We start from the raw sequence: 22,045 nt of genomic DNA on the forward strand, positions 1-22,045 counted from the left end.
GTAACTTGCTCAGGGTCTTGCCCTGCGCGAATCCCGGGTCTGCCTGACTCTGGAGTCCATGCTCAACACACCATCTCATGCTCAGGATGAGAGAACCTTGCTCCGGGGACAGGAACCACAACAGAGCCTCTACCCTCCTTACTGGGAGAAGTCAGGAACCCACTGTGCTCAGAAGAAAGCCAGGTCCTGCTCCCTCACCCCAAGGGGTTTATGATTTGGGAGAAAGAGGGCTGTTGAAATGCAGGGAAGCCAGGGTCCATGTGTAAGCTGACAGGGACACAGGAACAGTAGCACAGGGCTAGCCAGGGGAAGGACAGCCAAGTCCAAGAATAGCTCTCAAGTTACCATCTCTCTCCCTCCTGGTCCCATCACACACGGCCCCCTCAGTCCCCCTCCTCTCCTGTCCCCTCAGAGATAGAACCAGCTCTAGCTACAGCCAGAACAGCAGGTCCTAAGGTCTTCGGCCTTGTCATGATGACCTGTTTACCCTCCGCAGTCCATGACCCATCACGACTAAGAGATGCCCCGTAGCTAGATGTTTGTGTCAGAAACACCTGCCGGTGATGCAACAGCTGGGTGGGGCCAGTGACGTGGACTCTAATACCACAGAATGTACTGGGCACGTTCTGAGTCAACACGGTGATGGCGTGCCAACAGAGATAAGAGGTTTGGTTGTTTATTCATTTGGGTTTTGTTTACATATATCCTTTTTCATCACCAAAGATTTGAAGCTACTGGCAGTGAAAATTTAGATGATGATGATGATGACGATGATGATGATGGAAGGGGGAGACCCTTAGGACCAGTGAAAATAAAAATAATAGCAGAAAATCTGCTAACCTGACAAGGCACAAGCCCTCTAAGACACAACCACAGAGGCCGTACGGGATGACAGCTGCCTTTCACATTGGTTTTGGGTTTCTGGAAGCCCACGAAGAGCGAAAATCAGTAAGTTACCTAATTGTCATCATCAGAAAAAGGAAGCACACCAGACTCGGAAAATAAAACTTTTCCAAATACTGAGTAGCTAACTGAATATCTCCATGGGACTTTATATACAGGGACCTTAGAACTGTATCCAAAGTCCCTGATCAATGGCAATTTTGCATCAGATCAAGGTGAGGTAGCCCAAATAGCTGAGCTTCTGGTGGCCTGAGCAGGTCTACGGCTGGGATCAGGAGTGCCTGACATGTTTGAGTAGGAAGTCCTGTCTATTAAAATATTAACTTATATCAATAGCTTTTTATTTTGTTAATATTTTAGAGCATAATGTAGAAAAAGTATAAAATATAGAGAAGTAAAAATATCATCACCCACGATTCCACCATCAGCTCTTGTATACCCTTCCATATTTTTTTTAAAAGAGAGTACTTTTTTTAAAAAGATTTTATTTATTTATTTGAGATAGAGGGAGAGTGAGAGAGAGAGAGCACAAGCCGGGGAAGAGAGGCAGCCAGCCCGTGTTGCACCTGTGTGTGAATTAGAACTGACCTCCCCATTCTCGAGACATGCTATTGCCTTCTGCCAGAAATTTGTCATAATCAATATACAGTTCCATAACGTCTACAGTATGAGAAAGCTGCCCTCGGAATTGGGCAGTGCACAGCTTGCGTAGCCATACATAACAGCCCTGAACTCAAGGCCCCAGTTACCACTACAAGTGAAGGTGAATGAGTAGGGTGGTATAAAATATGAAAGATTAGTTGAAATTATTTATTTATTTATTTATTTTTATTTATGTGACAGAGAGACAGCCAGCGAGAGAGGGAACACAGCAGGGGAGTGGGAGAGGAAGAAGCAGGCTCCCAGCGGAGGAGCCCGATGTGGGACTCGATCCCAGAACCCTGGGATCACACCCTGAGCTGAAGGCAGACGCTTAACGACTGCGCTACCCAGGCGCCCCAGTTGAAATTATTTTAAAATCAGGAGAAACTTTAGCTCCCTCATCTCACCTTGACGGAAGACTGGAAGTTTATTTTCTGAAAAGGGAAAGACTGAAAAAGCATGTCAGGCAGAGTTGAGAACAGGGTTGCCGTACTAGAAATAGAGGGATTAAACCAAAGGATTCCCTCTGAATGCTAAGCCTCATCCTGCTCCTTCCACTTAGCCCCGAGAACACTGGTACCCAGGCCTTTACCCTCCAGGCAGAAGAGTGCGAGAAACTTCCAAAAGACACAGGACCAACTCAAAAGGAAATGCCTAAATCCCATTACGTTAGGGACTCCCCAGCTAGACATTCCAGTGGCTCACCCAACAGTGACACTCACGTACTTGGAGCGTCATATCAGCTTTAAAATCCCCACTCTTGGGGAGTTAAGATGGCGGAGGAGTAGGGGACCCCTTTTTCAGCCGGTCCCCTGAGTCGAGCTGGATAGGTACCAGACCAGCCTAAATAACCACGGAATCAGCCTGAGACGCAGGATGATGCATCTGGATCTCTACAAATGAACATCTCCAGCGCTGAGTATTGAGGTACCAAGAGGGGAGCTGTAAACCGTGCACGGATATCGGAAGATAAACGGAAGGGGGAGGGAGCCGCCGTGTTTGGGCGCCGGGAAGCGGCAGCCACCTGCACGGGGGAGCGGGAAGACACACAGAGGGTACCCGCGAGAGAGCGGACTGAGACCGGTGAGCCGTGAACGCGCGCGCCACCAGGCATCTCCCGGAACACCGGAATCCCGGTGTGCTCACGGGATCCAGACTGAGACCGGGAACTCCCGGAGCGCGCGCGGGGCGGCTGGCGGCTGGCGGGCCACCTGCACGGGGGAGCGGGCGGACTCGCGGTCGGCACCCGCGAAACAGCAGACTGAGACCCTGAACCGGGTGCGCGCGCCACCAGGCTTCTCACGAAACTCCGGAATCGAGGTGTGCTCACCGGGCATAGACTGAGACCGGGAGACCCGGGAGTGCGCGGGGCGGCCGGTGGCTGGCGGCATTAGAAACACAAAGGACAGAGACGGGGCGGCCGGTGGCTGGCGGCATTAGAAACACAAAGGACAGAGACGCGCCGGCCCTGGAAGTGAGGGCAGGGTCGCCGAGTTGGTGCGCACATCCCGGGACGCCGCAGGGTTGAGCAGCACCAACAGTAACAGAGTTAAAGTGGCCAGAACATCAGTGGAGAACGGGCCGCAATCCCTCTGTTCTGCGACAATGCAGCCTCTGCTGCTCTGACCCTCAGAAGAGGCATAGCCGGCCGCCAGGGAAAGCCGCCAGAGAACAAAAGCCTGGAAATACCGGCTCAGAGAGTGCCCATCCCCATCCTCCCTCGCAGGGGACACGGAGACTCTACCCAAACAGGGTTGCCTGAGTATCGGCGCGGCAGGCCCCTCCCCCAGAACACAGAAGGCAGGCTGAAAAATCAAGAAGCCCACAACCCAGGCGCCTGGGTGGCGCAGTCATTGAGCGCCTGTCTCCGGCTTAGGGCGTGATCCCGGCGTTCCGGAAAGGAGTCCCTCATCGGGCTCCTCCGCTGGGAGCCTGCTTCTTCCTCTCTCACTCCCCTGCTTCTGTTTCGTTCTTGCTGTCTGTCTCCCTCTCTCAGATAAGTAAATAAATAAAATCTTTAAAGAAGAAGCCCACATCTCTAAGATCCCTATAAAACAAGGGGCACGGCCTGGGACCCAGTCAATAATTTTGGGCTCTGGAAACCCCGCAACCTCTCTTCATCAGAATGACAAGAAGGAGAAGCCCCCCCCAGCAAAGAAAGGACAGTGAGTCAGGGGCCTCTGCCACAGAAGTAACGGATATGGATGTAACCAAATTATCAGAAATGGAATTCAGAGTAACAATGGTCAAGATAATGAGTAGACTTGAAAAAAGTATTCAGGAAAATATTACTGAGAATATAGAATCCCTAAGGGCGGAAATGAGAGCGAATTTGACAGAAATTAAAAATTCTATGAGCCAAATGCAGGCAAAACTAGAGGCTCTGACGGCCAGGGTCACGGAAGCGGAGGAAAGGGTTAGTGAATTGGAGGATGGGTTAATAGAGGAAAAATTAAAAATAGAAGATGGTCTTAAAAAAATCCACGCCCACGAATGTTGGCTACGGGAGATTACTGACTCAACGAAACGATCCAATGTTAGAATCATCGGCATCCCCGAGGGGGTGGAGAAAAACAGAGGTCTAGAAGAGATATTTGAACAAATTGTAGCTGAAAACTTCCCTAATCTAGCAAGGGAAACAAAAATTCGTGTCCAAGAGGCAGAGAGGACCCCTCCCAAGCTCAACCATGACAGACCTACACCACGTCACGTCATAGTGCAACTCGCAAATATGAGATCCAAGGATACAGTATTGAAAGCGGCCAGGGCAAAGAAATTTCTCACGTACCAAGGCAAAGGCATCAGAATTACATCAGACCTGTCTACACAGACCTGGAATGAGAGAAAGGGTTGGGGGAGCATTTTTAAAGCTCTTTCAGAGAAAAACATGCAGCCAAGGATCCTTTATCCAGCAAGGCTGTCATTCAGAATTGATGGAGAAATAAAGACATTTCAGAATCGACAGTCACTAGCCAATTTCGTAACCACGAAACCAGCCCTACAGGAGGTATTACGGGGGGTTCTATAAAAGTAAAAAGGCCCCAAGAGTGATACAAAACAGAAAGTCACAGCCAATACAAACAAAGACTTTACTGACAACATGGCAGAATTAAAAGCATATCTCTCAGTACTCAGCCTGAACATTAATGGTTTAAATTCTGGTTTCAAACGCCACAGGGTTGCAGATTGGATAAAAAGAAATGACCCATCCATTTGCTGTCTACAAGAGACTCATTTCGAACCCAAAGATGCATTCAGACTGAGAGTAAGGGGATGGAGTACCATCTTTCACGCAAATGGACCTCAAAAGAAAGCTGGGGTAGCAATTCTCATATCAGATAAATTGGATTTTAAACTACAGACTATAGTTAGAGATGCAGAAGGGCACTATATTATTCTTAAAGGAAGTATTCAACAAGTGGATATGACAATTATAAATATATATGCCCCCAACAGGGGAGCAGCAAGATACACAAGGCAACTCTTAACCAGAATAAAGAGACATATAGATAAAAATACATTAATAGTAGGGGACCTCAACACTCCACTCTCAGAAATAGACAGAACACCCTGGCAAAAACTAAGCAAAGAATCAAAGGCTTTGAATGCCATACTCGACGAGTTGGACCTCTTAGATATATATAGAACACTACACCCCAGAACCAAAGAATACTCATTCTATTCTAATGCCCATGGAACATTTTCAAGAATAGACCATGTTCTGGGACACAAAACAGGTCTCAGCCGATACCAAAAGATTGAAATTATCCCCTGCATATTCTCAGACCACAACGCTCTGAAATTGGAACTCAACCACAAGGAAAAATTTGGAAGAAACTCAAACACTTGGAGACTAAGAACCATCCTGCTCAGGAATGACTCGATAAACCAGGAAATCAAAAATCAAATTAAACAATTTATGGAGACCAATGAGAATGAAAATACAACAGTCCAAAACCTATGGGATACTGCAAAGGCAGTCCTAAGGGGGAAATACATAGCCATCCAAGCCTCACTCAAAAGAATAGAAAAATCTAAAATGCAGTTTTTATATTCTCACCTCAAGAAGCTGGAACAGCAACAGAGGGACAGGCCTAATCCACGCACAAGGAAGCAGTTGACCAAAATTAAAGCTGAAATCAATCAAGCAGAAACCAGAAGTACAGTAGAGCAGATCAACAGGACTAGAAGCTGGTTCTTGGAGAGAATCAATAAAATTGACAGACCACTGGCAAGACTTATCCAAAAGAAAAGAGAAAGGACCCAGATTATTAAAATTATGAATGAAAAAGGAGAGGTCACGACGAACACCATTGAAATTGGAAGGATTATTAGAAATTTTTATCAACAGCTATATGCCAATAAACTAAGCAATCTGGAAGAGATGGAATCCTTCCTGGAAACCTATAAACTACCAAGATTGAAACCGGAAGAAATTGATTTCTTAAACAGGCCAATTAATTATGAAGAAATTGAGTCAGTGATAAACAACCTTCCAAATAACAAAACTCCAGGCCCGGACGGTTTTCCTGGGGAATTCTACCAAACATTCAAAGAAGAAATAATACCTATTCTCCTAAAGCTTTTTCAAAAAATAGAAACAGAAGGAAAGCTACCAAACTCATTCTATGAGGCCAATATTACATTGATCCCCAAACCAGGCAAAGACCCTCTCAAAAAGGAGAATTACAGACCGATTTCCCTAATGAATATGGACGCCAAAATCCTCAACAAGATACTTGCTAATAGAATCCAACAGTTCATTAAAAGGATTATCCACCACGATCAAGTGGGATTCATACCTGGGATGCAAGCGTGGTTCAATATTCGCAAATCAATCAGCGTGATACATCATATCAACAAGAAAAGACTCAAGAACCATATGATCCTCTCAATCGATGCCGAAAAAGCATTTGACAAAATACAGCATCCTTTCCTGATTAAAACCCTTCAGAGTGTAGGAATAGAAGGTACATTTCTCAATCTCATAAAAGCCATCTATGAAAAGCCTACTGCAAATATTATTCTCAATGGGGAAAAGCTGGAAGCCTTTCCCTTAAGATCAGGAACACGACAAGGATGCCCACTCTCGCCACTATTATTCAACATAGTACTAGAAGTCCTTGCAACAGCAATCAGACAACAAAAAGGGATCAAAGGTATTCAAATCGGCAAAGAAGAAGTCAAAATGTCTCTCTTCGCAGACGACATGATACTCTATATGGAAAACCCAAAAGAAGCCACTCCCAAACTATTAGAAGTTATAGAGCAATTCAGTAACGTGGCGGGATACAAAATCAATGCTCAGAAATCAGTTGCATTTCTGTACACGAATAACGAGAACGAAGAAAGAGAAATCAGGGAATCCATCCCATTTACAATAGCACCAAAAACCATACGTTACCTTGGAATTAACTTAACCAGAGACGTAAAGGACCTTTATTCTAGAAACTATAAATCACTCTTAAAAGACATTGAGGAAGACATAAAAAGATGGAAAGATATTCCATGCTCATGGATCGGAAGAATTAACATAGTTAAAATGTCCATGCTACCCAGAGCAATCTACACTTTCAATGCTATCCCGATCAAAATACCGAGAACGTTTTTCAAAGAACTGGAACAAATAGTCCTTAAATTTGTATGGAACCAGAAAAGACCCCGAATCTCCAAGGAACTGTTGAAAAGGAAAAACAAAGCTGGGGGCATCACAATGCCGGATTTCGAGCTGTACTACAAAGCTGTGATCACAAAGACAGCATGGTACTGGCACAAAAACAGACACATAGACCAATGGAACAGAATAGAGAGCCCAGAAATGGACCCTCAGCTCTTTGGGCAACTAATATTTGATAAAGCAGGAAAAAACATCCGGTGGGAAAAAGACAGTCTCTTCAATAAATGGTGCTGGGAAAATTGGACAGCTACGTGCAAAAGAATGAAACTTGACCACTATCTCACACCATACACAAAAATAAACTCCAAATGGATGAAAGACCTCGATGTGAGACAGGAATCCATCAAAATTCTAGAGGAGAACATAGGCAGCAACCTCTACGACATCAACCTAAGCAACCTTTTTCATGACACATCCCCAAAGGCAAAAGAAACAAAAGATAAAATGAATTTATGGGACTTCATCAAGATTAAAAGTTTCTGCACATCCAAGGAAACAGTCAGAAAAACTAAGAGGCAGCCCACGGAATGGGAGAATATATTTGCAAATGACACTACAGATAAAGGACTGGTATCCAAGATCTACAAAGAACTTCTCAAACTCAATACACGAGAAACAAATAAACAAATCAAAAAATGGGCAGAAGATATGAACAGATACTTTTCCAATGAAGACATACAAATGGCTAACAGACACATGAAAAAATGTTCAAAATCATTAGCCATCAAGGAAATTCAAATCAAAACCACACTGAGATACCACCTTACGCCAGTTAGAATGGCAAAAATAGACAAGGCAAGAAACAACAATTGTTGGAGAGGATGTGGAGAAAGGGGATCCCTCCTACATTGTTGGTGGGAATGCAAGTTGGTACAGCCACTCTGGAAAACCGTGTGGAGGTCCCTTAAAAAGTTAAAAATTGAGCTACCCTATGATCCAGCCATTGCACTACTGGGTGTTTACCCCAAAGATACAGACGTAGTGAAGAGAAGGGCCATATGCACCCCAATGTTCATAGCAGCAATGTCCACAATAGCTAAATCGTGGAAGGAGCCGAGATGCCCTTCAACAGATGACTGGATTAAGAAGTTGTGGTCCATATATACAATGGAATATTACTCAGCAATCAGAAAGAATGAGTTCTCAACATTTGCTACAACATGGACGGCACTGGAGGAGATAATGCTTAGTGAAATAAGTCAAGCAGAGAAAGACAACTATCATATGATTTCTCTCATCTATGGAACATAAGAACTAGAATGATCAGTAGGGGAAGAAAGGGATAAAGAAAGGGGGGGTAATCAGAAGGGGGAATGAAACATGAGAGACTATGGACTATGAGAAACAAACTGAGGGCTACAGAGGGGAGGGGGGTGGGGGAATGGGATAGACCGGTGATGGGTAGTAAGGAGGGCACATATTGCATGGTGCACTGGGTGTTATACACAACTAATGAATCATCGAGCCTTACATCGAAAACCGGGGATGTACTGTATGGTGACTAACATAATATAATAAAAAATCATTATTAATAAAAAAAAATAAAATAAAATAAAATCCCCACTCTTAAATTTAAGCAGACAAGCAAAGATTACCAGTTATTGCAGGACAGATCTTAACGTGAAAGAGAGAGACCCAAAGAAAACAAACGTTTAAAAAAGAACGTGAAGAAAACCACAGCCGTACAGAAAGAACACTTAAAAATACCATGAATATCATCAGAGAGTTAAATAAATTACATTGATCGAACAAGAACAGAGCATGTTAGTACAACATTCACAGAATGTTTTAAAAATTAAACGTGCGATTCCAGGGACGCCCATGTGGCTTGGTCGGTAAAGGTGAAGTGTCTGCCTTCGGCTCAGGTTATGATCTGGGGGTCCTGGGATCGAACCCCATATCAGGTTCCTTGCTCAGCGGGGAGCCTGTTTTTCCCTCTGCCTGACACTCCCCCTACTTGTGCTCACTCCCTCTCCCTCTCTCTCTCTCTGACAAATAAATAAAATCTTTAAAAAAATAAATGAAAAATGTGTGATTGCAGAAACAAAAAAACCTCAATAGAGGGGGAAAAAGTCTCCCGGAAAGGAGAGCCTACGGAGCGGGAAGACAGGAGAGAAAAGATAAGAAAATTAGAAGGCTTGTCCCAAAGTTTCCTATTATTGGAAGAGATAAAGAAAAAGCAGTGGGATCAGCTTATAAAACAACTCAGCGTTACCTGGGAAAGATGAGCATACCTGTCCTGGGCGTGGGACAAAGATTCAGCAAATGTGTTCGTTTATTCAACAAATATGTTTTGTGCACCTGCTAAGCTCTAGGCGTTGTGCTGAGCACTGATCGCGCAAGAGTAAGGAAGATCGACAAGACCTCTGCGCTCTCAGAAACCAACTGAGATCGTTCGCCTCGAGGCCGCGGTGAAGGATGGCCCATCTCTGGCTCAATTTTGTCCACAAGGTTTGGGGTTCCATGCAAGGAGTGTCTGGGTAGATTCCCTGGGGGCAGAACGTATATGTAAAGGGATTGTAATTATTCTGCGGTGCAAAAGAGGAATAAACATACCACCAAAGCCGTATTGAGAAAGAGCAAGTGTAATTTTAATAATCTGTCACAGAGTTGCTCCGAGATAAAATCGCTTGTTCGGGAAGACGGCAAGGGGGCTGTCAGTGCAGGCGTTCCATACCGAGCAGGAGTCATTCCCTCACCAGCTGACCGGGCGCCAGGCGCCCTGCGAGGCGTGTGCTTCTGTTGGCTATTCTGTGGAACAAATCACCCAAAACTTAACCTCATAGGATCCCTCACGGTTCCTGTGGGTGTGTGGCGAGGCTGTGTGGTTGGGTTCAGGATCTGTCACGAGGTCGCAGGCAGGATGTGGCCTGGGGCTCCAGGCATCCGAAGGCCTGGCCAAGCGTCTGTTTCCAACGTGGCCCACTCGTGTGGCTGGCAAGCTGGTGCTGGCTGTTGAGGGGGGGCTGCTGCTCCTCCCTGCGTGGCCCCCTCCATGGGGCTGCTTGAGTGTCCTCACAGCAGAGCAGCTATTATCATCCCTCAGGGTCAACGATCCAAGGGAGAGCAAGGTGAAAATCGCAGTGCCCTTGATGACCCAGCCTTGGGAGTCATACACCGTGACTTCCACAATAGCCTGTTGGTCCCCCGGTCAGCCCTCTTGCTGTGAGAAAGACCGCGCCGGCCATGAACCGGAGAGCAGAATCAGTAGTGGAGCCAGGCGGGAGGCTGGCCCCCACAATCTGAATACACAGTGATGGACAAAGGAAGGGGGTACCTGTTCGTGTAGAGTCGTGTTCGTGCGTTAGAGATGGTGTCCAGGGAATGGACTGAGAGACAAGGCGATTCCCTCCAAACCTCATGGCCTGTGATTTTGTGCAGAGGTCTCAGCTCACATCGCTCACCTCCTACCTCGGAAGCAGCTGCCCAAATCCTCAGCCCTCTGACGTGGGCAATGCTGGGGTCTCTGACTGTGCCCGTCCATCGTTAGCCACTTGTTGTCACACAGCAAGATAACCGTGGCTCTGTCCTCTGTGCTCTCAGACACAGAAGTCCCCAGATAACCCCACACTTGCTGTTTCTCTCCCCAAAGCATGCCCCTGTGTGTGCTCTCCGTTCTGGAAGCACAGGGTGTCCTACGATAATACCAAGGGAACACAGCATTCCCAGGCAGGAGCTGCTTTCAACCGAGCTGGGAGCATCCCTCCACAGCAGCAAGGCCCTGTGGGTATGGGAGGAGAGCAGGCCCCCAGACCCTTCCTTGGCCTTGCTGTGCTTTGCTCTCCCTAATCAGGGCCGTTCTGTACAGCCGACACCTGGGGGTGGTGACCCCTTTGATGTTTTCAGATGACTTCTGACCTTTGAGCTTTGCAAATGGGTGCGGGTGTGCGGCTGGCGTCTCAGCCTGGCCCACGTCAGTGCTGGCTGACACTCCGGTGGGGGCACTAACCATACAGAGGCCATATAGAGGCGTCCAGGTCATATAGAGGCGTCCAGGTCACCCGAGGAGCCAGAGGTGGCTGGGGGAGCTTCAGGCCTGAGATTGGGCTGGGCTCTCTGAGTCCTGCTTGGGGAGATATTGATGTGGGCTGCACCAAGGCCAGGAAACACCCCCTACCCCACACTCACAGGGGCCTCTAGGACTTGGTTCTTCTGGGTTTAGGTGCTTGGGGCTTGCTACGTGGTAAAGCCTTGATCCTGGAATAGTTCTGAATTACCACGCGATCCAGCAATTCGAATTCTGGGTATATACACAGGAGAACTGAAAGCAGGGACTTGAGGTATTTCTACGCATAACAGCATTATTCACAACAGCCAAAGGGTGGAAACGACCCGAGAGTCCATCATGGGATGAGTGGATATACAGAATGTGGTCAAAACGTAAGTGGAATATTATACAGCCTTTAAAAAGGAAGGCTATTCTAGTACAGGCTACAACATGGATGAACCTTAAATACATTGTACTACATGAAAGAATGCAGACACAGAAGGATAAATATTGTATGATTCCCTCACATGAACTCTCCAGAGTCGGCAAAGCCGTAGAGACAGAGAGTAGAGAGGAGGTTACCAGGGGCTGCAGTGGGGGGAGGTAATGGGGAATTGCTTACTGGATACAGAGTTTCTGCTTGGGGTGATAAAGAAATTTGGGAGATAGCAGCGATGGTTGTACAACATTGTGAATGTAATTGGCATCCCTTAATTGTATACTTAAAAATCGTTAAAATGGCAAATTTTATGTTTTATATAATAAATATATACACACACGTATATATACAACCACAATAAGAAAGTAATACTGAATAGTATCTTAAAATCCCAAATCCTATATAAAATATATAAAGTGGAAAGCGAAGCCTTCTCTTTCTGAGATGAGCCCTGATAAACTCACTACCTATGCTTTCAGGTTTTTTCTCCCATGTAGGCCGGATATCGGGATTCGAATGTGAGCCAGCACAACCCACCTGCCCCTCGTGTGGTGGGGATCCCCCCTGGTCTATGGGGGTTCGCAGGCGTCTCTCATTATGCTGGGCTCACCTTAGAGGAACCACAGCCTGGGAATTAAAGGTATAGCTCTGTAGCCAGATGGCCCGGGTTTGAATCTCAATTCCACCACTTGCTAGATAATGTACCTCACCGTTCTGAACTGCGTTTACCTCGTCCGCGTCTTCGATGTTGTTGTGAAGAGTATATGAGTCGGTGTGGTACACACTCTGTGTTTTCTAAAAGCACCTAGCTCTAGTGATCACAGAGTATCGCTTTATTGCCATGCCTGGGTTCTAACCTTCTGCCCCTGGACAGGCTTCATTGGCTATCATTTCTTTTTGGGGGGGAGGAGGGGAATTTAGCCTCCTCTTTTACTCCCTATTTTCCCTTCTGTGGCCTCCCCTCCTTTCCTACTGTTTATGACCACCCCAAACACCTGTACAGGGAATGCACAGAGCAGGTGAGACCATCTGTTTCCTTCTAGCCAATTCCTCAATGTTTCCTCCTGAGCAGGCAGCATGGACCACCAAATACAATTCTCTCTCTGACGAGAATTCCAGGTCTAGCTGTTGACCTAACAGACTTTTTACCTCCTTACACTTTCACATACAAATACACATATCTGTTTCTTAACGGGGCTGTATAGTGCATAATATTCAGAACCTTGCTTTTGTTTGCTCAAAAGAGCTTGGACATCGTCTCATAAATAAACAGATTCTCCAAACTAAATCAGAGCATTCTTGAATGCAGGAGCTCACGAGAGACCTGAGCCCCGTTGTCAGAGCACCTATGGAAAGGGTGGATAGGACTGGCTGCCCAGGCCGGGCACGGCTGTCCAACTGTCTAAGCTGCTAGAAACATCCTTCAGGTTGACGGAGGCATAGGAGACACAGCCCAGCACACTAGCTCAGAACCAAAGAGGAAGACCACTTTCCTTAAAAGACAGAACAGACCCTAATAAGGACTGATAAGTTATGTCTCCGACAAACTAACGGGACTGATGGGAGCAGGCCAGGGATGGGAGCAGGCCAGGGATGGGAACACAGCTTCCAAAATAAGACCCCTGGGGATGAGACTGCTGCCACCGCTGAGCTGGGCCGGCCCGGCACGCCTGGCAGCCGCTGCCCACAGCGGCCCTGGACTGAGGCTCCGGCCCAGCTGCAAAGCGGCGGCCACTGCTCTGTTGCCCGGCTTGCCCCAGAAAGGATTCTCCACCCTCCTTTTTTCTTTATTCCGGCCTTATTCAGAGTCTGGGGCTTGACATATGATTGCTGAGTGTAGCCTTCATGCCACCCCCAGAGGCAGGGGGGCTGGGTGGCAAGAGGCACACCGTCTCTCATGGAAGGCAGACTCCAGTGCCCACCAAGACTGGGAGGTGAGAAATCCCCCAAACAAAGCCAGGGGGATTCAGTCTGGGCAGCCAGAAGCCGTGGCCTTCCCAGCAGATGTCTGCCGGGTCGGGGACGCAGGAGACTGGAAACCAGGTGAGAAGTCTTGGTGTAGGAGAGAGAAGGCATTTGTCATTCCTCACTCCTCACCCAGTGGGACCAGGGCCACGGCGGGACCCTCAGAGACCTGCAGGAAGGCCCCGGGGTGGGGGTAACTATCTAGGACTCCTACTATGAACCATGCTGTAGGAGACACTAAGGCTTCCAGGGGTCCCAGAGGCAGTGCTCCACCAGTGGCCCTCCAGTGAAGTCTGGGAACATCTCTAAAGCTTCCAGATCCACTCAGAAATGCCCACTCTCTGCCCCACTTCCTTTTAGTGCCTTGTTCTAGCTGGCCCTTTCCCAAAGCCAGCCGGTGAACCTCCAAGTGCCTGTGGGTTGCCAAGCTGTCTTCACAGGTAGGTTCCTGGCCTGCGAGGGGGCCAGGTGTGCAGGGGGCCAGGTGTGCAGGGGGCGGCAGCGGCCTTACTGACCCACGGCGTGAGAGCGAGAGAAGCTGGGGCTGGGAGGGACGCTGGAGTCTGCCTTCGATGAGCCTCATGTTGTAGCGTGTATGGTCCGGCACAGAGGGGAGGAGGAGCGAGCAGGGAGAGGAAATCACTTCCTTTTCTTGGGCGTCTGTGGTGCCACGGCAACAGCCCCAGCCGTGTGTGAACAGTTGTTGCACGTGGACTCTGCTCGATTTTGTGCTGAGTGTTTAGCATGCGCTGTTCCACCAGACGCTGAAAACCTCCGTGAGTGTTTCTGTCATCCCTATTCTCCAAAAGAGGTCAAATGATCTGCCCCAAATCACCCAATGGTGAGTGGAAAAGCCAGGATCCCAATTCAGGTTTGCCTGATTTCCAGGCAGAATCCTTCCCCGTAGGCAGGTGCTCAGGCTGACACCAGGACCAGAGTGGGCTAGGCCTGCGGGCCCCCATCCTGGAGGCACCTTGTGATGGAGGCATGGAGGGATAGAGGGATGAAGGCCCCAGAAACTACTACCAGGGCCCTGCCTCCCAGGGCACGTTCTGGGTGTCTTTGAGGAAAACCCTAAAAAGCCTGCACCCCACTCGGGGAAGGAAAGGGATGCTGGGCTGGACTTGCAGACTTGGGGTCAGAGGTAACAGCCAGGATGTCAAGTCATTTGGGACCAAGCTCGAACTGGCCCTTCTCTGGGGCTCCCTCCTTGAGGGGGTCTCTGAGTCTCCGAGGGTTGGGGGAGAGCCCACTCCAGAGGCTGCAGCTGCCCGTAGCTGCCTGTGCTGGGACTATTTAGAGCCCAGTCCCTCTCTCCCTGCCCCCTCCGCCAGGGGCTGGGAGCCTCAGCCCCAGACAGGCCAGCCCCTTCACACGAGGCTCCTGGGCAGAACATAGCAGGGCCCTGAGGCCGCAGGCAACTGCTCCGCCCTACCTCCCAGGACTCATCCCTGTCTCCAGCTGCATTCCTGAGCTCTGGACACCATAGGTTTAGCAGTCAAGAAATTTCTGAAATAAGCATGAATCAGTCCTATAATGGGAATGAGATGGGGTGGAGTAAACCAAAATTCACATAAGTCAGTCCAGTTAAAGGCCCAGAAGAGCTTATGGAAGGAAGGACAGTCTCCCCCACTGTGCTGTGAGCTCTTCAAAGGCCGGGACCCGGTCAAGCCTACCTCTGTGGCCCCTCAGAGTGAAGCAGTGTCAGACCCATGCTCCGCAAAAGCTCTTTGGCTCACTGTCTGCTGCCTAGAACAGTGGCGGACACATTGAGGGCATTCGATAAACATCTGTTGGCTAAGTGAATAGAAGCAGGCTGCATATGTTGTCTTCGGGTAATGTGTGACATGTTTGTCCACCTCCCTTTAGAGCACCCCCTCCACCCCCTGCACCCCTCTCAGCACACCCTGCCCTTCCCCCTCCTACAACTTCATCTCCCCAGCCGTGGTGTCCCTCCAAGCCTTGCCCCTGCTAAGCTTTGCCATGGTTTTGCCCCACCTGGGGCGCACCAACAGTGAGAAGTCACACTGCAACCAGCCTGGACTAGTTTCTCAGCAGCTTTATTGTGTAGCGAGAGGTAGTGTCATTTTCCACTGGACATGTGTCCTCAAGCTTGTACCAGAACTGCCTTGGGGCAGACAGACAGACAGGTGGCCGGGCAGGGCAGGTGTCCATGGTGGGGCGTGAACACCAGGGACAGCTCAGCTCTCTAAAGGGACTAGTGTCTGCTGCTCCTCGGGGACGGCCACAAGCATGTCCTGGTTCTCTTTCTCCTTGAGGGTGCTGAAAAAAGAGTTGACCTCGTCCCTCAGGTCCTTCTCCAGGAAGCTCAGGTGGTCTTCCACATCCCCTGCGTGGGGGCCCAGCTTCTGCCTCAGCTCCTCCACCTGCTGCAGAAGGGCTTTGTTGAAGGTCTCCCCGTAGGGCCCCACGTTGCGGCGGAACTCCTCCACCTGCTGGTCCAGGTGGCTGCTCAGCTCGGCCAGCAATTTCTGCAGCTCCTGGGTATTGTCCCTCAGCTTGCCACGCACGTCCTCAGCCACGGGCCCCAGCCTCTGCCGCAGCTCATCCGCGTTGGCCGAGATCTTGGCCTTCAGCTCCTCGGCATTCTTCTTCATCTGGAAGGCCAGCCCCTCGAGCTGGTGGTTGAGCTTCTCCTGGACGTCCTGCGCGTAGGGAGCCAGGATGCGGCGCAGCTCCTCCACGTTCTGGTCGATCTTGACCTTGAGCTCATCCGCGTAGGGCGTGAGGCGCCCCTTGAGCTCTTCGACATTCTGGTCGATCTTGGCCTTCAACTCATCTGCGTAGGGTGTCAGGGAGGCCTGCAGGTCGTCCACGTTCTGGCGCAGCGCGGTCTGCATGCGCTGCGCGTGGGAAGCCAGCTGGTTTCGCAGTTGCTCGGCGTGAGTGTTGACCTGGGTGCGCAGCTCATCCGCGTATGGCCCGAAGCGCTGCTGCAGCTCGCGCATGTTGTCCCCGATCTTCTGGCTCACCTCGTTGGCGTGGGGCAGCAGCCGGGCCCGCAGGTCCTCCAGCTCCTTCCGAATCTCCTCCTTCAGCTTCTCGGAGTCCTTGCTCAGGCGTTCGTGCAGCTCCGTGGCAAAGGGCACCAGCTTCTTCTGCAGGTTATCGGTGTAGGTGTTCACCTGCCCAATCTTGTCCTGGAAGAGGGCACTGCAGGGGAGGGACACAAGGGGGCCACTGTTACACTTGGCATTACATGCCCGGACCTTGTCTCCTTATACACACCTGCCTGAGACAGGTGAGTGTTCAGGGATATTGAGTTCACAGGAAGATCATGGTTTGAGAGCGCGGATGTAATAGACTAAGTGATTACCTTGTATCTCTGACTCTCCCCCCGACCTTGAATCACAGGACCCACCTCTAGTAGTCTGCTTCCCACCCTCCCCCCAACCCACCACACGCCTGTAAAGTAAAAAGGGCAGACTTTGAAGTCCTTCCCAGTTCAGAATTGCTGTGATGGAGATCACGTTCATTAATAGAATGTTATGCTCTGGACCTTTTCCAGTCTTTTAGGGATTCAAAATACTAGTTTCCTTGCACGTGCCCACCCTCAGAGGCTTCCCAAATATCCCCACTTCCTTTCCCATGATTTCACAGACGCCCGTCCTTCTGGAATGTCTTAGGACTCAGTTCCCATGACATTTCCCTCCCTCCCTTTCTCCCATGACTCTCAATGCTAGGATGTGGCCATCTGTCACACTCTAGAAAGTTCAAACAGGAAGATTCCTTAGGGATTATTAGTCCAAACCCCTGTTTGCCTATGTGGATCCCAGATCTGGAGACCTCAGGGTCACTGGGTGAGTTAGTGCAGGGCAATGGGTATCCTAAGCTCAGGTCTCTGGCCTTTGAGCTCAGTCCTTGCCAACGCATTGCATGGCCTTTAAGAAGTCCCACCCAGCAAGTCGTGCCTCTTACTTGAGCTGCTGGGTGAGCTCCGACTGCTGGAGATGTTCCACGGCTTCCTTGGCATTGTTGCTCAGCTGACTAAAGTAGTCCCACAGCACAGTGGCCACCTGGTCAGCACTGACCTCAGCCCGGGCACCTAGGCAGGAAACAGAGTGATTCATGAGGACCTATCTCCTTCCTTACCCCTCTGCACCAGCCCTGAGCTGCAGACTGGCTGATGGTGGGGGAGCCCAACCACTGATCTCCCCCTCTGTGTTTCCCTCATTAAAAGCACAGGGGCCTGTAACACTGGGATAGCACCAATGCCAGTGGGCAGAACATTGGGAAGAGGCCAGCCCTTCTGTGAACCGCATGGCAGGTGGGCAGCCTTCTGCGTCCAGCTGGGGGATGACAGGCATTTGGAACTGTCCTCTTGCCTGGGCTCCAGACTCTCCACCCTGCCCATCTGACTCGGGAGATGGGTCCTGCCCAAGAGCCCCATCCAAAGGCTACTCACCAGTGACAGCCACCAGGGCCAGGGTCAGGACCACAGCTTTCAGGAACATCCTGGGCTTCTCGCTGGACTGGAAGAGCCTCGTACCGCACTGGATCCTTCCTGGAGTCAAGGGGGCCAGAGGAGGGGTTCTCACGCAGCTCACCTGTGCCGCTGTCCGGACTGCCTGAGCCTCGGAGCCAGCCAGACATTTAAACCCCCAGCAGGCTGCCCTCCCCACCTCCCTCCCAGTGTGACTCCACGCTGGAAGGTGACACATTCCCAGGAGGCCTCTTGGACTTTGGTGACCCAAGACAACGTGGCAGCTGACAGCAGACCAGGGCTCGGGCAGCACTCAGAAGAAACTGTTCTGTATTTGTGCCCCACCCAGTACAAAAGGGAGGGCAGGGGGCCATGAGCTGTGGGAGAAAGGAGGCCTAGGGAGCCCTTGAGCCAGGGACGCATGCCCCAGAGGTGCTGCACAATTCTGGGGTCAGAGCCAGGTTTGGGGGGCAAGGTTCACACGTCCTCTGTCTGCCTCAGGGAAGAGAGCCCTTCCCCAGAACATCCCCTACTCTGACTCCATCTCAGAGCACCGGACACTGGACTGGGACACCCAGGGCCACAGCTAGGGACAGCAAGCTAAGATCCAGAGCTCTGGTCCAGGTGTGCCCAGGAGGAGGGGGCTCCTGCCAGCCTTTGGGCAGGCTGGTGGAATGGGCAGGGCCCTGTACTGAAAGGGTTCATTGTAAGTGTGCTTCCTGTCCCACCACTGCCAAGCTGGGTCACCTGGGTTTTGTGATTCAGCTTGGCCTAACTCTGAGCCTCAGTTTCTCCTTTGAAACATGGGGTTGCTGAGCATATGTAAATGAGGTGTTGCTCGTGACGTGAGTAGTATAACGCAGAGTAAACACTACAAAGTAGTTGTTATTAGTAATAGTATTGTTTTCCTGGTTTGGACCATGGCAGAAGGCCCAGTAGAACGCTTACCCCTCCAGTGAGAATGGCAAAATCAGGCCCAGCCCTCTGGGGGCTCGGGGGGGGGGGGTGGGGAGCGTGCAGGGAGAATGGCTGGCCTGAGGCCTGATTCCTGCCCCCAGCCCAGCCACACTCCCTGGGCAGGAGTAGTCAGCCTACTCCCTACGCTGAATCGCAGGACCTGAGCCTCTTAGGGGACTTCGCACTGGGGGATGGGGGTGGGAGGCAGGAGGTCTTCTATATGACTTCTAACGTTCTCTACAAATGAGGTCGCACACACAATTACAGAAAGCCATCCACCGAGAAGACAATGCAGCCTGGTCAGCGTGAGTCGCTCTGCTGGACCAGGCCACCTGCACCGACCAGCAAATGAGCCCCATGCTACGGCACTGTCGGCTCCCACGTGAGAGTGCAGTGCCCAGCGTGAAGCTGGGCTCCTGGAGACCACGGGTATGTTAACCCTGACCTATCAGGCCCCCATGGTTCATCTTCTAGCAGTGGCTTGATGTCTCATGGGATTGAAGACAGCCGGAAGGCCTTCTGCTGCCTGCACCCCGCGGCGTCCCCATGCCACCACAGTGGCCTCCAGTACCAGGGAGCTCTGCCTCCCTGGAGCGGCTCTTCCCATCTCCCAGCAGCTGTGAAGGGCTCCGATTCTGGTGTCGGACTCCCTGGGTTTGTATCTGGGCTCCCTGCTTACTGTCCGTGTGGGGACAGGGCAGATCTCCTAATCTGTCTGAGCCTCAACCACCTCCAATGGGCAGAGTCGTACCTGCCTCCTGGGCTGCGAGGACTCAGTGAGACAACCGTGTCATGCTGGGAATGATGACTGGCACACAGTAGGTGCTCACCAAGCACGAGCCAGGTCTCAGCCCTGGAAGCCGTCCCTCCCCGCAACACTGGCCTATCACGCCTGCTCCTGTTCCCACGTCGGGCACAGTCCGGCCTGGGGTAGGCATGAAGGTCAGTGCTCGCCCCGGTCCCTTCCCCTGGGGCCCGAGATGCAAAGAGCAATGAGTCAGCAAGGACACCTCAGCTCAGTTTGACTTCTTGGACTTATCGTCGAACAGCAAGGGCCACCAGCATGTGACAGGCTCTGTCTCACTTGCTCAGGTGGACGCCCACCAGGAGTGTCTGCACCTGTCTGAGTGTGTCTGAGAGCATCTGCTAGGACGTGTACAGAGTCGCATAAGTGTGCCACTCCTTCTGCTGTCTGTGGGCACAAAGCCGGGCATGCCGCTAAGGGACCAGTGCGGACTGGTGTGGACTGGTGTGGACTGCTGCGGGCTGATGTGAGCAGCCACAGCCATGAGGAGGGGGTGCTGCGTCCTGACGGGTCGTGGGCGGGTGCCATCAATGAGTGCATTTCTCTCCCCACGTCAGTGGGCATGTTTTGTATCAGGCTGTGAAAGGATTTGAGCTGGGAGCCGGGGAGAATGAGTGCCTGGTCTGAGTGTTGAGCTGCTGATGGAAGTGGGACTCTGCCTCCAGCGGGGCCTCTGGTTCTCTCTGGGCACAGACGCTGGCCTCTCCAGGTCTTCCGGCTGGCAGGGCTGAGTCGGGGCTCCCAGTCCAGCCTACTGGCAGGGGCATGGGTCACAGAGGCTCGTGCGCCAAGCCTCAACGGACACAAGTAAGCTCAGTCGGCCCCACCCCAGAGGACCATTTTTGCCTCCAGCTTGTCAAGCCTCCTCCCCCCTCCCCACCCACTGCTGCTGGTTACTCCTTAGAGCCAGTCTTGCGCAAGGCCCAGAGCAGTCTCCTCATTCCAGGGGAGCCAGCATGGGAGGGAGGGAGGGAGGGAGAGAATACGGAGGGCCAGGTGGCTTAGGCTGGCCACTGAGAGGGCCCCTACTGAGACTGCCCAGAGGGGTCCAGGCACTCAAATGCACCGAGCCCTTTGAAAGAGAAAACGGCCCAGGAGTCCTGGCATGCCACACCCCTGCTGCATGGGCCGGCACACCTGGGTTCTCTACCCAGCTCAGCAACCCCCTGCTGGGTCTCTCTGCCCCCATCTTCTGACCTCGCTATCCTCAGGGGGCCCGTTGCTACACAGGAGAGAGAGGACAGGTTCCTCCAGACCCTCCACACACACAGGCAAAGGGAGTTGGACAGTCCAGGGCCAAGGGATCCAGCCAGGCCCATTCTAGTATGCCCAGGGGCCGAGGACTTTGTACTCCAACCCAGCCTGGAATCTGGATTCCCACTGTGGCCTTCACCTCTGGGGCTGAGGGTCAGGCCAGAACAGAAGAGCCACATGGGCACTGTTGCTCTCTGCCCTCCCCAGTGCTCATATCCTTCAGTGACCAGATCAGCTTCCTTTCCTCCCCATCCCCATCTCCAGATTCTGCTCAGGAAGAAGTATATGAGTGACTGATAAATCCCTGAGGGTCTCATCTCTCCAAGCTGCTTGGTACTCGTGTAGGTACTTGAAGACCTGGATTCTGGTTCCCAGCTCTACCGGCGATGGGCTCTGTGTACTTGGGTCCATCTCAGCCTCGTGAGCCCTAGGTTTCTTACTATAAAATGGGGTTATTAATATCTTCTTCACAGGGTGTATTTGTATTTTAACAGAATACAAGATTTAAGTCAAAGGAATGAATTTCTAATGGAGAAACTTCAAGTCTCAACCAATAATAAAGAATTCTGAGGGTGGAGTCAGGCCACTTTCTCAGGTCTTTGATTTCACATTGTCGGGTTATTTGCTTCTTCCTGAGAAGATGGCTACCTGCCCAAAGTCCTATTTCTACATTGGGGGCTCCTCCTGCTTTCAGACTATGCTGTCTGGGGACGGACAAGGTATTTGGGAGGAAGAAAGAGAGATTTATCAAGCTCCCTCCACGAACCAGTTGCTTTGTACATATCTCATTTACTTTGCAACACAATTCTTGGTATATTGATGTTCCATCCCTTTTTTCAAGGGAGGAAAAATGAGGCTCTGAGATGTTAGGTCTCTGGCCCTGGGTCATAGGAGTCAGTGTCAAAGGCATCATTTAAGCCTAGGATTTCTTGGTTCCAAAGTCTTAGCCTCCCCGATCCTGCTATCCAGGC

At 50.8% G+C, this 22,045-nt stretch overlaps 1 protein-coding gene across 1 annotated transcript; it reads right to left on the reverse strand.

Annotated features, from left to right (window-relative positions):
- Positions 1–15,685: 15,685 nt before the first annotated feature.
- APOA4 (apolipoprotein A4) lies at positions 15,686–18,159 on the reverse strand. The gene is made up of 3 exons (XM_026505950.3): positions 18,041–18,159; positions 17,554–17,680; positions 15,686–16,788 (listed from the first exon to the last, which is right to left on the reverse strand). The coding sequence occupies exons 1-3, from the start codon at positions 18,087–18,089 to the stop codon at positions 15,816–15,818; spliced, it is 1,149 nt and encodes a 382-aa protein (XP_026361735.1). The 5' UTR covers positions 18,090–18,159; the 3' UTR covers positions 15,686–15,815.
- Positions 18,160–22,045: the final 3,886 nt, after the last annotated feature.

The sequence above is a fragment of the Ursus arctos genome, unplaced genomic scaffold (assembly GCF_023065955.2).
Source record: "Ursus arctos isolate Adak ecotype North America unplaced genomic scaffold, UrsArc2.0 scaffold_22, whole genome shotgun sequence".
Taxonomy (NCBI): domain Eukaryota; kingdom Metazoa; phylum Chordata; class Mammalia; order Carnivora; family Ursidae; genus Ursus; species Ursus arctos.

Excerpts from the sequence above, each read along its gene's own strand:
- APOA4 (XM_026505950.3), bottom strand. The coding sequence starts at position 18,089 with ATGTTCCTGAAAGCTGTGGTCCTGACCCTGGCCCTGGTGGCTGTCACT. Across the intron at positions 17,681-18,040 it reads GGCCCTGGTGGCTGTCACTG|GTGCCCGGGCTGAGGTCAGT; the intron begins GTGAGTAGCCTT and ends TTTCCTGCCTAG. Across the intron at positions 16,789-17,553 it reads GAGCTCACCCAGCAGCTCAA|TGCCCTCTTCCAGGACAAGA; the intron begins GTAAGAGGCACG and ends CCTCCCCTGCAG.